Source organism: Thermobia domestica, chromosome 9 (assembly GCF_964235325.1).
Source record: "Thermobia domestica chromosome 9, izTheDome1.hap1.1, whole genome shotgun sequence".
NCBI lineage: Eukaryota > Metazoa > Arthropoda > Insecta > Zygentoma > Lepismatidae > Thermobia > Thermobia domestica.
In genome coordinates this window covers 208948857-208963753 of record NC_137462.1, presented here as the reverse complement: position 1 = coordinate 208963753, position 14897 = coordinate 208948857, and the positions used below count along the sequence as shown (strand labels likewise).

Below are 14897 nucleotides of genomic sequence, written 5' to 3'. Positions count from 1 at the left end.
CTGTATTTTTTACATTCAGCAGTTGAATTTCTATTGTTATATATTCACTAAAATATAACACAAGACAATAATTGAACATGAACCATATAACCGTATATATTTATCCATTACTAAATATCAAACATATTTTGAGAAGCAGTTTCTGTTATTTGACACAATGTTTCAAAATTAAAATTTGTAAGCTCTTAGTTTTTATAAAACATGTAGGTAATATTTTGACATATAGGTAATATTTGTAACTGCCTGCAAACAAGATTTAAAAAATTCTTAATGAAAATTAATTTTTCCCTTGGATACCTTATATACAGGTAATCTACAGATTTTCCCTACCTCTCCATACTCACATTTCACCTAATGTTTTGATTTTTTGATGTTGTGTACATTAATGTGTACATACACATTGCGATCATTTTGTCTGCATACGAAGATGTTGCCAGTGGTTAGAATTTCTATTAAAACTTTTTTTCAAATTCTTGATTTTCTTCTTTTCTTCTTCTTCTTCTACGGGTTGGGCATATTGTGCCCAAAAATTGCTTTGTTGGAACCTGAGTTCCATAAGCTGTCCAGCGAGATATGGTTATCTCCTTGTCGATATTAGAAGAATGCCCCAAGCCGTCAACGTTATCTCTTATATTCTTTACTTTTATAATATAAGAGGTTTACGGTGGTATTAATTTGACGATGTATCTCTCCATGTGTATTACACCTACTGCCATGGTTTTTTGATATGTTATACACGAATGAATAGATTATATATTTCAAGGATTTTGTTTGCGTACAACGGTTGTAAGTGTTGCTAACTGCCTTCGATTTAAGAAAAAACATTTTTTTCGAATTCTTGGTTTCGATCTTCTTCTTCTTCTATGGATTGGGTGCATTGCACACAAAGGTTACTTAGTTGGAATATGTGTTCCATAAGCTTTCCAACGAGGTATGATTCATGTTCATGTGTCAATTAGGAGGGCAACTAGAGCCGGCAATATGAGGGTCTACAATTTTCGTAAAATCCCTGGTAATTTCCTTGATCACATTTTGAAAACTGCCCCCAATTATTCACTCCACTAATATTCTGCTTGCAGACCGGCCGATTTCGCTTATTTAGACATTACTTTAACTAAAAAACATTGTCTCCAAAAATCCGCAAGGGGGGGGAGGATTTCGGTATCTGGCCCATGGTCTATCACACCATTCTCAAGGGGACGAAGGGGATAAAATATATCATAGGTGAATTTCCACTTCCAAAATATTAACTTTGTTTTCGAATACTTTTTCGTCCGATGCTTATTTATTCAGATATTTTGCAGTCCAAGTTAAATAACTCATCACCGACCATTGGAGTTTCTCAGACTCAAAGAAGAATTAAATGATGTTTCATACAAAATAAATGCTCTTTTTTGGACCCAATGGCTTTGTTCAATTGCCCCAGCATCCCGTATAGTATTCATATACGGTTATAAACACTCTCTTTCCAGTTGGCTGCTGGGAGAAGTCAACAGGAAATCCAATTTTTACTGTAAAAAGAAGTTAGGAATAAAATAATAATGATTATCAGTTCAATACATACAAATGATTACTAATGTTATGCCGTGAAAAAAGTTTATCTTACGAAATTAAACATGAAATGTACCCTTTTGAAACTGAACTTTTAAAACACAAATAAATAACATGAGCACTTTCACATTACACTGGATAATAACTAACCTTAAAATAACGAGCGTACGCTTTTTCAACTTTTACTTTTTCAGAAAATATATTGTGACGCTTTGGCCTTTTTATACTCATGTGTTCTGGTCGTGTGTGAATTGATACGCTTTATTTAATAACATTGAAACACTCGCGATTTTCACTGTCGAAGATATCTATTAACACTGGGAGTATGAGGGGGGAGGGGAGTGCTCCTTCCTTTCCGTTGATCTGCTTTTGTGCTGACTTCCAAAGACCTCTAAGACGTATGAATTCAACAGACGTTTAACGTGAAGAATTCTTAAGTATACTCTTTGATGCTTTGCTATGCTACATTGACTGCTTCAACGATAATGATGAAAATAGTTCGCCGTCACTCTTATGATGAAAACTAATGAATATGATGCAACTTTGCACTTATAAGTCTGAGCCTGGATACTATAAAATGTTTTCGTTCTCCTAAAAAAAAATATTCGCAAGACAGATAACGGTGACACAATTTCACTACTTTTTATAACCACGTATTGATGACCAAAATTAAAGTTAGTTAGGTACTTGCCTTTATAATAAGACAATCGCACCGAGCTTTATAACATAAGTACTAACAAAGGAGACTTGGAGTTCAACGAGGCTCTCTCTCATGAAGTCAACGTGTGATTCTCCTAATTACACTCTGGCGCAAATTCACATTGGAGCGTCATTTTCTACAATTGGTCGGATTATTCACGTGATTGATGGTTTTCCTTCAGATATTAAAAAAAGGATCAATGGTTGAGAATGGTTCCCATCGCTTCGCCAGGCTAAAATTAGAAATACGTGAAGACATGAACTTTTCTAAAACACTGAATAAAGCAAGTGCAAATGCACTGGACTTTATCAAGTTTACATGGCACCAGAGTTACTGATTCGCACAAGCTAAATGCTCCAATATGAAACTAAAATGAATGTTTCGTCCATAAAGAGAAATATAACTTTGAATAAAATTTTAAAAAATTTTCTTTCGCTCAAAATTCGAGGTTATGGGGAGTGTGTTAAACCCACTCTGTACATAAGAATTTTGAGAGCATGTAAATTGTTCACGAGTATAAACCATAAAATTAATTCCAAAGTTTCTATTCACAATCAGCAGGAGTATTTAACGCCAAAACTTCAAATTTTCTACTTCCTCCCCATTTTAAGAAATATGACCTTGATTTTCTAATAATATATTTCCGAAGCCATAAACTGGCATGATGGACTTTCAACTCCAGCTGTGTTTCACATTTCTGAAAACCCTTCTAGTCATAGTTCTTGTGCAGAAAGATTCATTCTATGGTTTTAAGTACTTTTGGTGGACAAACACGTGGGTTTTCTCGCGGTTCTCCCGTTTCCTCCCACTTTATCCATTCCACCATTGCATTCATTTCTCATCATCGCCGTCTCCTTTAGCCTATCCGGCATAACCGTAGGACGTAAAACTGAAAGATTTCATTTCATTTCATTTTTGATTTTACATGTTTTCGAAATTGGCAACTTTTGTATTTTTGATGTCTGTATTCGAGATCTTTCAAATCCCTCTTACCAAAACATTACCCTGCCTTTATATATGTTTTATGAAAGATTAATATGTAATCGATGCTTTCGTGTGGTTAGAATTTCCTACGAATACAAACAAATCATCACTTGTCTTTCTTCCTTTTTTTCCCCGTCTTTCCAGCTATACCACGACGAAACTCGATTTATCCAATACTTATATTTTATCGCACCCGGAGCTGGGAAGCCGGGGGATAAAAGATAAGTACCGTAAAAATGTGAAACGACTGAATATTTAAATATATACGTGAGCTTAAATCAAACGTAAACAACAAGTTCAAAATCAATCCTATGAGCAACTAAAGAAAAATTCAATTTACGAGATATATTACGTGTAATGACACTTAATACGGATTATGATACATACAAAATGACATTAAACATACAATCAAACAGATCCCAAATTATGACGTTTACAATTATTTGTTTCCAACCTTTGGTGGCTCGGTGGTAACATTGAAACACATTACTCACTGTGATCTTCGATCGGTCAAATCTATTCGGAATGATCGTGGTCCTGGTGTCGAGTCTTAGTTAGACGCAGAGGGTTCACAGAAAAGTCCCTGTGCTGCAGATTGGGCAATCCCAAAAGTCTCTTTTGGGTTCCGTAAACGATGATTTAGATTTCTCCGCACTGAAATGCTCCTACTCTCCCATTCAGCAATTCAGGTCTGACTTGAAGGAATTCTCGTTTGCACGCAGTTATTCAAAATATGACAATACGAAATAACACCAAAACGTTTACAAGTATCTTACAGTCACTGATACTAAACTGAAAAAGTTCGCTCTCACATATACAAAATAGCAATTTAAATAAAATTTGCGAAGCTCAACCCATATAGGGGAGCGTATATGGAGAAACAACGTATGTCAACTTTAGAACAATGCACCCCACGTACCTTCGTGGGTGGTTTTCAAAACGACGATCGCAACGGGTCTCGCGCCCAAGAGATCGTGCACAGCAGAGGATTCTTCTAGTTAACTATAGCTTGTATATAGCGAGCCGGGGAAATCCCGATTTTCACTCGTAACATCGGGACCAGAATCATAGCTAAAAATATCGATGAGTCTTCCTTGTGGAACGAACACTGGGCGAATTTCTTTCTTTTTCGGCGATATAAGGGAGCCCTGAGCGATTTGGTTGAAGCCAAGAGCACCAACACATAGGCAAGCTTGTGAGAAAAGGCTTCAAGATTTTGCCTTTATGTACGAGGCTTGGTCAATTAAGTTTAAAATTGTCTTTTCCATTTTGCTTAAATGCAATAAATGGGCTTGGGGGTCGGTGACAAATATCTCTGTTTTAAGGCAGTATAAACCACAACTTAATACTTTTCGTAGTAACCGTGTAGCAGCCTGATCTCTATACTACTACAAACCCTTATTTTCATGCGCAACAATGAAGAAAAATGAGTCTAAATCCAAGATGGCGGCAGCCAGAAAATTATAATCTTTCTCAGCACGTCAATACTAAGGTAATTTTTGCTGAAAATATCAAAAAAAAGAAAAAAGATGATGATCGAGAAACCATTATATTTAATGTGATGATTTTACATGGTATGCTCCATCAATTACTCACTGTAGGCATACAGAAGTTGTTTTAAATAACCAACAGATAGTTTAGTTGTTTTTGATAGATTGATATCAGCTTGGGTCTCAAATGAATAATCTTACTTATGTTCTATCTGTTGTTGCCAAATTTAACCTTATTCTTGCGATGTTCTTTACAAGAATGTCTTCAAGAAAGAATAGATGAAAATTCCAACATACAAATAACCACATGAATTATAAATAAAATAACATTAAATAATATATACTGTTAATAACTATAAAAATATACTTTTAAAATCTTTTTTCTCTTTTAATGAATGTTACACGTAGAAATTCGCATGAAACGGAACTCGACTTGAAATTACAAAATAAAATTACATACTTTGGAATATTTTTTATAGTGTGTACACGTAATGAAATATTCATATCATTTATACGTCTAACAATACAGATTGAATTCTTTGGTTCATGTATCCTTCAAATAGTAGGTATATTTTCATTATAGTTTTGAAAAAAATATACTATACACAAAAAGCGTGGATTAATTTTTCAAGTAGTAAACTTATTCTATAAATTTACCTGATATGGTGTTCTCATAAAGAAGAGCATAAGTGGAGGCAGGAGTAGATACTGATACCATGCTATACTTGAGTATCTGAATAGATTTGTATATACCCAACCGGGACAAACAGTATACACATTAACTCCAGTACCAGCCGTTCTTCTTGCAAGCTCATAACCAAACATTACATTAGCTAGTTTCGAATCACAATATCCAGCATTAGATTTTCTATATTCTATGTGTGTTGCGTTATTTAAGTTTTCCAAATCTATTCGGCCTTTCTCATGAAGAATCGATGAAAGAATGACAATTCTGTAAATTAAAAGCAAATATAGCCAGATTTACTAATATATTTTATTAATGTTACTTTTATGTTAAGTTCACTTTAGAAGGATATGTATGGAAGCAGGCACTTATATTGACCGAGACAGAGTTCACTGCTCATTTAATAGCTAATGTGACAACAAAAGATCAGTTCTGTATCACCACTATAAACTTATATTTCACCTTAGATAAGGATCTACACGCTATCTCAAGACCTAAGTAACAGCACTCTCCTCCATTAACTCTGCTTACTTATACATAGCGGATACTCACTACAGCATCCACGAACAATCTTAAGTCAAACCTAATCTGCTTGCACCGGTTATATTTGATATTTCCCGGAGTATGTGATACAACTTTAATCACCTCCTACCTGCACAATTAGATTTATATTATATACTGTTATCCATAATTAATGTTGTCTCTAGACTCTAAACGAATCCTGTGTATTGGTAAAACGCCCACGCTTGAGAGAAATTAGTTGGTCGAAGTTTAACTTCCTTTTTAGTACCGAGGATATATTACACAGAACCTACTGTTTGGAACGGAATCCGGACTACGACTATGTTTCTATTTGTCAGTTACATAATCAGGATTCAAACAGTACTATCCATCGCTGCGCTTTTCTTTATGCATGCCATTATTTTATGTTGGATGCTTAAGCAGCAGAAAAGAAATTAAGTAAACATAAGTGTGTGAACTGAGGAGGAATGCACAAAAAATACACAACTAAGTCATCTGTCAACTGAGAACAAAACGCTTTTTATTATTATTATTATTATTATTTTTTTTTTTTTTTTTTTTTTGACAAGGAATATATAGATAATATATGTGCGATAAATGGATGCGTATCACACTATTTAGCAAGTTTTGTACTCCTCCATATGATTTATATCGAACAAAACACTTGTCTTTCATTTCCTTTAAGAAGCTTTCATTATGCATTTCATTACGAACATAGTGCATCTATTGTTATTTTAAAATCCTAAAAACTTTTATCTTCTAGAAGACACCGCTGAAAGTGATGCTGTGATGCTCCCATCATGATGTAATTCGTTGTGGTTTCGCTGAAGTTATCCGAACACTTTCAGAGATTAGTTCCATTAGAACAAATCTTTCGAAAGTATCACTATTTCGTATTCTACGATTTGTTTTTTCTATTTCATCAGTGTGACGTGATTTTTATTTCTAAATGTCCAACCACGTTCATCTTATTTTTTTCCTAATACAAATTACTTAAGCAGTGCAGTGTATGTAACAGTTTCACAATTTAAACAAACGTCTGAAACAAAGAAAATCCTAACAAAAGCCATTATTCATCACGAATTATTCCGTGTCCATGACACAAAGAGAATATAAGTGAAGTACGTATCGTGTGTAATGTTTCTGTATACCCTACTTGGCAATACGTTTCTTTACAGGACAACACGTTTCTTTCTTTACTTCCATTAGAACAAATCTTTCGAAACTATCACTATTTCGTATTCTACGTTCTTTTTTCTTTCTTTTTAAGTATAGGGCACCATAAACAAGTTAGAACATGTTCTTTACTTATAGATGACTTTATATTATTTCCACCTCGTATATTCTTCATTCTACATTGTTTTGTTCTAAGGATGAAAGTTTGACTTTTCCCTGAAATTAGTTCCTTTGAATTTATTCTAAACAAGAGTTCTATCCGCTGGGTTCTAAAGATAGTTCTCCATTTAGACCTACATAAACAACAGATTGTTCGTAGCAGGCTCGACCATGCCGAAGTGGTCTAAATGTGTAAGTCAAACAGTGACCTTGGATACAGAAGTACTCCTAGCAGTTAAGTTGGCTAAAATCATGGTGATGGTACGGCAACCACGGTTTCCCAACCTTTTCTATTCGCGATATCTCACTGTTTCCTCCGCAGCCCACGCGCCCGAAAATATCTGTGTCTGTTTACCCAAGTTCATTTTTTTTTTTTCGAATCGACTTCTCACTCCCTCATATCAAATTTTATGCTCCGATTTCTTCCCCCCTCCTCCAAACCTGTTTTTTCAGTTGGATATTCATTTCTTCCAGCACATAGTTATGATATGAGAAGAGTTGAGCCCGAAGGAGTCACCTTGTTCCTTATTAAACTGTTCTAAAATAATTCCTGGATAATAATGTAATTTATTTAATATCTTTGTTCATCTATTGAAGGGAAATACCATGTAAACCTTTTTCTTTAATGATGGATGAACTATCTGTTCCCAATTACAAATTACATTTGTCTTCACAAAAATCTCACATTCAAACCATATTTGCCTACTACTCTACCTTCCTGTCCTTCCCTGACAACAAGACTAAAATCTTTCATTACATTACCCACTCACCTCTTTTTCTTATGCAGCAGTAGGTTCGTATGTCCGTATCAGTATCCGAGATTTTCTTCTTCCTTAACTTATATTGAGCTCTCTGGTGACTAAATAGTCAACGTACGTGCTTTTGATGCAGGAAACTAGGGTTCGATTTCCGGTGGGAGCTCAGGCTGTTCAGGTCCCATGTTAAGTTGCAGGTTCACGTCTCATACAGCCTTGGTACTGAAAAGGAGCGTTAAATTTCAAACCAACAAACCATAAGTCATATGATTACAAAAAAAAAAAAAAAAGAAAGAAAGAAAAAAAATGTTGTGACGAATTCTACTCTCATTATTTTCTCTTTAAAAGATTCACCCAGACTTACTATCGCCTTTTTCATTGCCAAAGTAAAGTATATCCTTCGCTTCGTAAACGGCGTGACAAACATCTTGGTATTTGAAGGCGGCGCTCCAAGTTCCCTTTAAATGCTACTAGCAAATGAGAGGCCAGCGGTATTGAGACGTTTATTTTGTACACATCCACGTCTATCCCCTGTCACCTTATCGCGCTGTAGTTCGTCTGCTCAGCCATAGCCACACCATCTTAGCACTCGGCAACGTCGCGTTTTATTCGTTTAGCTGAAATACCAAGATGTTTGTCACAGGCTTTAGTTCCTTATTTGTTTAATTTAACTCTACGAATTCCTACTATATTTAGATTGTTTTGTTTTATTTCTTTGAGATTTTATAAACTTTCTTCCTGCAACATGATGGGAAGGATCATGTTCCAAGTTCAGCTTTCATTTCCTTCCTCTTGGTTTTCTTTTCTTCTCTCCAATTATATATATATATATATCTCACATTGTTATTTTCTCTCAACACATTATCCTCTCAGAGATTCGAAAGGGCGAGGAATAAAATAACTTCAGAATCTTTTGCCTGTAAAACCCGCTGTGTATAGTTTTTTCCCTTTGTTTTTCAACAGACTAGGGACGATTAGTATTGTAGTTTGCCATTACTTTCTACGCCGTAGATTTTCAATTGTTAAAGTTACTCTGAGTGAAAAATTGGGGAAGGAAGGACTGAAAACAACAGTGACGGGGTTAGAATTTTAATACTGGCAACTGACACATAAAAGATCTATAGCTATACGTAGCTCTATAAAACTTCTCATGTTCTTCGATGTAGCCACTAGCGTGGTGTATGACCCATTGTTAGTTCAGTGGAAGTCGTAGTACATATGTCGAAGCGCTTATTCTGCTGACTGTCCGAATGAACCTGCTATTGAGTGAAGAATATCGGGAACAGTTCGGAAACGTGTGTCATCAAATTATATTCACAGAAGCGTAAGTGCGGGCAGTATGATGCATCATACAGCACTTCCCAGTCCGATCAAGCAAACAAATTAGATATAGGTTGCTCTAAAAGCACCTATATATGTCCTGTAAAATGACAGGAGGGATCTACAGAAGTCGTATCCCCTTTCCTTGAACGCTGGTCGAAGCTAATGTTAAAAAATAAACAGTAATACCCTGACGGTCTGTCTTTGTAGTATGGAATGTGTTAGGATGACACTATTACAGTTGCACGATAATCACCTAATTTTCACATTGCTAGGCTTCTAACGAACCTTTTGCTGTTTGTGATGAGCCATTATGTCACCATTAGTCTGATTAATGCTTCAGTTTTGATTGGTGCAATCTAGCTCATGCATCATTCAGCTTAATGACAGGAAGTAAGAAAGCCTCTCTTTCGCGCTCATGGCCCTGAGTAGCTGAGAACCATCGTATCATGGCTATTTTTGCATTTCCATCAAATGGTGCGGAACCCATCACGATAATCATGCTTCTCGCGCTAACACAAATTGCCTAGCCCCGATTAGTCTACAACAAAGCGCAAACAGCTTTCACTTCCTCTGCACTGACATTGCGGCTACCTGGCCGAGGCATTTGGCACACTTTCGTATCCGTCATCGAAGACTTTAACCCACCGCGCCATTGTTCTATGGGGCAACGCAGATTCCCAATGCGCGTCACAAAGACTTTGATGACAATGTGCTGTACGGCCACCACATATTCAAGTCGTTGTTTAACTCCACTGTTCCCGTTCGAGAATACCATGACTACAGAAATTTAGTGTGTTCTCACGAAATTTTGTTCTTCTCGTCAGGATGCATGCAAACAGTGTTGTAAAGAAGAGTCTATTTAGAACGAGGAGGGTTAGACTCCGATCTAACGTATGATAAGCGAAAAGCACTAGTTCCTTTCATGGCGTATATACAGCAGTGTTGCCGATATTAAAGTTCCAACCGTCGTATACAGGCAGCTAGATAGTTAATTACAAATAGAAATAGAAAGGGAAGAATTCTACAAAAGAAAATGTGATGGTGGCTTTAGAAATTATTACGAAAATTTGGAGAAATGCACAGGAGTTGAAATCAACGAAGAAAATCGTAGAAAACAAGGAGTAACAACGATAACAATTAAAGCAACGAAGAGAGATCGGAATATTAAAAAATACAACTTACCTGCTAGGTGCAGATAGTTTAATAAGATCCAATAAAAGATTCGTTAACAGAAAGTGTCCCAGATGATTAACTCCGAAATTTATTTCATATCCATCTTTCGTCCTTTGTTTAAGTTCCATTGGAACGCTAACACCGGCATTATTAATAAGTACATCTATCCTGGGAACAGCTTGTTGAACATTAATACAGAAATTCCTCACAGAGGACAACGATGCTAAATCTACTTCCATCGGTATCTGTAACGAAGATAAATCTGAAAATGCATTATGTGTCGTCAGGACATATAGTCACATTAAAAAATTTCCAACCATTAATTAAATATTGCAAGCCTTGTATTTATACATGTCGAAGAACTACATAAGCGTAGGCGTTTCTTCTCTGTTTCTCAAATTATTGTTTATCATTGAAATGCCTTTTATGTAAAGATGGCAATAGAGTAGTAGTTGTTATTGTTAATAATAATAATAATAACACTGTTAGTTACATTGCTAACGTACCTTTTCTTTTCTTTAATTCTGTAGTAACCTGGGCTCTCTCCTCATTCAAAATTATCATATTAAGTGATATGTCGCTTGACGTTAAACTTCTTTAAGCATGATAAGTTGAATAATATAGGCTGCCTTAATGTTTTTCGACATATTATAACATCTAACACTATTTCTGTCTTCTAGGAAAAAATACAAAACTCCCCAAATGGGGCTGAACAAAATTTGGATTGGTGACTTGTGTTCTACATAAGCAGTCCGCTGCACTCAAACTACTTAATATTGTGACACAAATATTGAAATGGAACAGTCACGTTACTGGATTGTTCATAACAACTTGTGGTTGCTTGCCTGAGCAAATTGAGTGGCCAGGATGTCGCGGACGAGCAGAATTGTGAGAAAAAAAAAAAAAAAATTCACCTAAGCTGTATTATGCACCTGTTGATGTGAGTTGAAAGTAGCAGTATCTATATACATAAAGCGATATTAAAATGAAATATTACAATTCGCAGTTGGAAGCATTTTCAACTCTTGCTCTTACGGACGATAACAATGGATCATTACAATTGTATGAAATTTTTCTACACTTAAAGAACGCTTAAACGCGAATCTTTTAAACTGATTTCCTTCATGTTTACATTGCAACTGATGCCAATTAGCATTGACTGTTGCTCAACTGCAATTTTTACCAAACAAATCCTTTCAGTACTACTTCACTAAAGGACTAGCATCGAAATGAGTGATATAATTTTAAACGAGATAATTAAACCTAATTTTTCTAAATTTAGACACCTAAAAAAATTTAAGTTCGTAATGACCCAGAGTTCATATGAATTGTGATCTTGTTTCCAAACTTCTCGAACTCTTCCCTCCCGCGGGGTGACCAGATTCTGACAAACGAAAAGTAGGACACAAATATAATAGTATAAGATATATAATGATATAATATATCATGATATTGTATCATATAATATATATAATATAATGTTTACTGCGTCGACAACACGCGTGTCCTTATTTCATTTAATTAATCTTAAGTTATTCATTCGTTTTTCTTAAAAAAAAAAAAAAAAAAAAAAGGTACTGAACAAAAGTATTGAAATAATTCAATTTCAAATGATTTGATTAATGACAAAGTAGTTTATTTGTTCTGAACGCACAGTGAAACTTCGTGTAGGGATAAAGACTTTTTAAAAAAAATCGATTTTCGGAGCGTGGGATTATTTTAAAGAAAGAGGGAAAATTTAGACCGATACAAGGGAACTTCTACTTGGTTAGCATCACTGTCGTAAGTTAAAAAAGAAACCTGTCCAACCTTACCGATATCTCAACAAGCCCTCCTCAGTAAAAACAATGTATGTATTACAAAACAATGGTTCGCTGATTGCTCTCCTTCCCTTATCTTTTGAGGAGTGTTGCAAACCACAGCGCTGTTTAATGTTTCATTCAGTAAAAGAGTGCCTGTGATTCAAAATGTTGTGAATAAAGAATGAAACATTAAAATATTGCAAATAAGTTCTCAGGATATTTCTCGGTTTTCTAGCGTCTTCGCAAAAGGCAGGACAGCTCTTTGAAAAACAGTACTGTACTGCGAAAATCAGTGCATCTGGTCACCTACCCTTCCGTCTCCTAAAACTGCCTACTAGTCGTTCCAGTTTACATTTGGTATAATTTGGATTAAGCAGAGAACAACAACATAAAAAAAAGTATAACAATTACAACAGGGGCGACAAACAACAAAACAAAACATGATAAACAACTAAAAAAATAGGAATAATTAAAACAACACATGTAAAATCTAAAACAAAACCTTTAGAGAACGTAAGTTATTTCAATCATACGAGTAAACGCGATTACCCGATTAAATACAAGGTTACCCCTAAAAGCTGACTGGTATTGTTAAGTAGGTTCCCTGAGGTCTGAGTATTCTGTGCATACTACAAGAATATTCCGAATACTAAGTGGGACGATACATCCGTATAATATGGATAGTTAGTCCCACGAACTAAAAAGGAATGTGTCCAAAATACAAGCGCGCCACGATCATTCATTTCGGCGATTAGTAAGCGACGACATCTGCCAACTGCCCAGAATATGTCTAATTGAATTGAACTTAGTTTCGTTCGCCTGGTTCGAAGCCGATTGCAAGTGAGAGCACATCCGCTGAAAGAAAGCTGCAGATATCCGAGCACGAAAGAGAGTGCTCTAGTGCAATATTCTGACAATGCAGCAGTCTTTACGGTGCAGATTCATTGTACGGATCCAAATATTTGTAAAATTTACAGAGCAAATTTCTAATTGTCCTATATTTTAATAGACCAGTACAACGAAAGTCTAACTTGTTAAGCATGGATTTGCCCACAAGGTAGCCATTAACCACAGTTAAAAAAAAAAAAAAAATGAATCTGAAGTCAGTGTGCTAACTCATAACCTACCATAGAAATGACCGAGAATTAAGGTGTCCATATATTTGTGAAATTTATGATGGTAATGTGATATGTTACTTTGGAATATAAATGTGTAATTAATGAAAACATATCGGGGTATTACCTATAACATCTTTAGTACGTAACGTACGTACATATACGCAATCGAACAGGTGAAGTAAGTGTTCTTGTCATTTTGCGCTATCCTTGTTTGTGTGTACCCACCGTTGCTGACGCACCAACTTTATACAGTGCATGGTTCCACTTCTATTCCGCTCGGCCCCTCACTTGCCCCGACTTGATTAGATGGTATTCGTGTTTTTTGTGGCCACTTAGCACAACCTGGTTAGTGTGATTTGCATAATAGTTCTTATTTTGTACATACACTAAAACCCTCCTAAAGTGAATCTGCCTGAGGAGTGCAAATCTACACCACAAAAGTGATTGTTTAAGATTGAGAGTCGGTAAAAAAAAAAAAAAAATATATATATATATATATATATATATATATATATATATATATATATATATATATACAATGAATTTATATATAGATCCATACAATAAATCTGCATCTTCTTTGTGCTGTTTCAACGCACTTGTTTCCTAGAATGCCGATATGCCCCGGCATCCAGCAGACAACGATGGACACAGCTGTTGCTGTAATTGACAGCATCTCACAAGAATGTCTTGCACGATGACGTGTTTACTAAAAAAAATTCTGCAACATGGACAATTACAGAGGATATACCTAACTGCGAAAAGATAATCACAAGACAGACACACTATTACAAGTAATAGCATGCTGAAATAGTTAATGAACATGCTATTAAGAGATTTTATGGCACATAGGCCTCTAGTCCTAGAAGTAACCACGAGTTTTACTTACCAATGTTCCTGTTGATACAGTTTGGCGAATATCACGAATTGCCGCTTTTGCTTTACTCATATCTCGACAGGCCATAACTACTACTCCTTTTCTACGAGCTAACTCCCTCGCTGTTTCCTTGCCAATTCCTGAATTTCCACCAGTTACAATAAACACTTTGCCTGCAACATTTTCATTTCCAACGAATTTACCCCACTTGCTTTCTCGATATTTTCTTATAATATAGACACATAGAATAAAGGGAAATACAATGTATATAACACCCATTCCTATGTATTTTTAACACTATCTATTACTCTATTACAAATATTTTACGCTCTCGTCTGCTTTCTTCCAGTTTGTTTATTGTTTCTGCTCCCACCACAGTGTTGCCAGCAGTGGAACAATACAGACTCCAAAGAAAACAAAACAATCAGAGTTCTGAAAACTACAGATAAATTGCAAACCAATGATCATCTATGAAAACCAAGTAGGAATAAAGTAACAAAGAAAGACACATAACATTGATAATAAATTATATCTTATGTCCCAAGTAAATTGTTGAAAATTCCGTCCAAATGTTTGTAATAC

General features: G+C 35.4%; 1 protein-coding gene across 2 annotated transcripts in view; it reads right to left on the bottom strand.

Moving 5' to 3' along the window:
- LOC145660573 (retinol dehydrogenase 11-like) overlaps positions 1-14686 on the bottom strand; it is a 42828-nt gene extending 28142 nt beyond the window's left edge. For both annotated transcript variants that reach the window (XR_014126837.1, XM_081725805.1), the window contains exons 1-3: positions 14328-14686; positions 10528-10763; positions 5383-5677 (exon numbers count right to left, since the gene is read on the bottom strand). Coding sequence is in view for 1 of the 2 variants with exons in the window: in XM_081725805.1 (XP_081581931.1) it covers positions 5383-5677; positions 10528-10763; positions 14328-14594 (798 nt within the window). In the remaining variant the exon portion in view is untranslated. The remainder of the gene's footprint in view (positions 1-5382; positions 5678-10527; positions 10764-14327) is intronic.
- Positions 14687-14897: the final 211 nt, after the last annotated feature.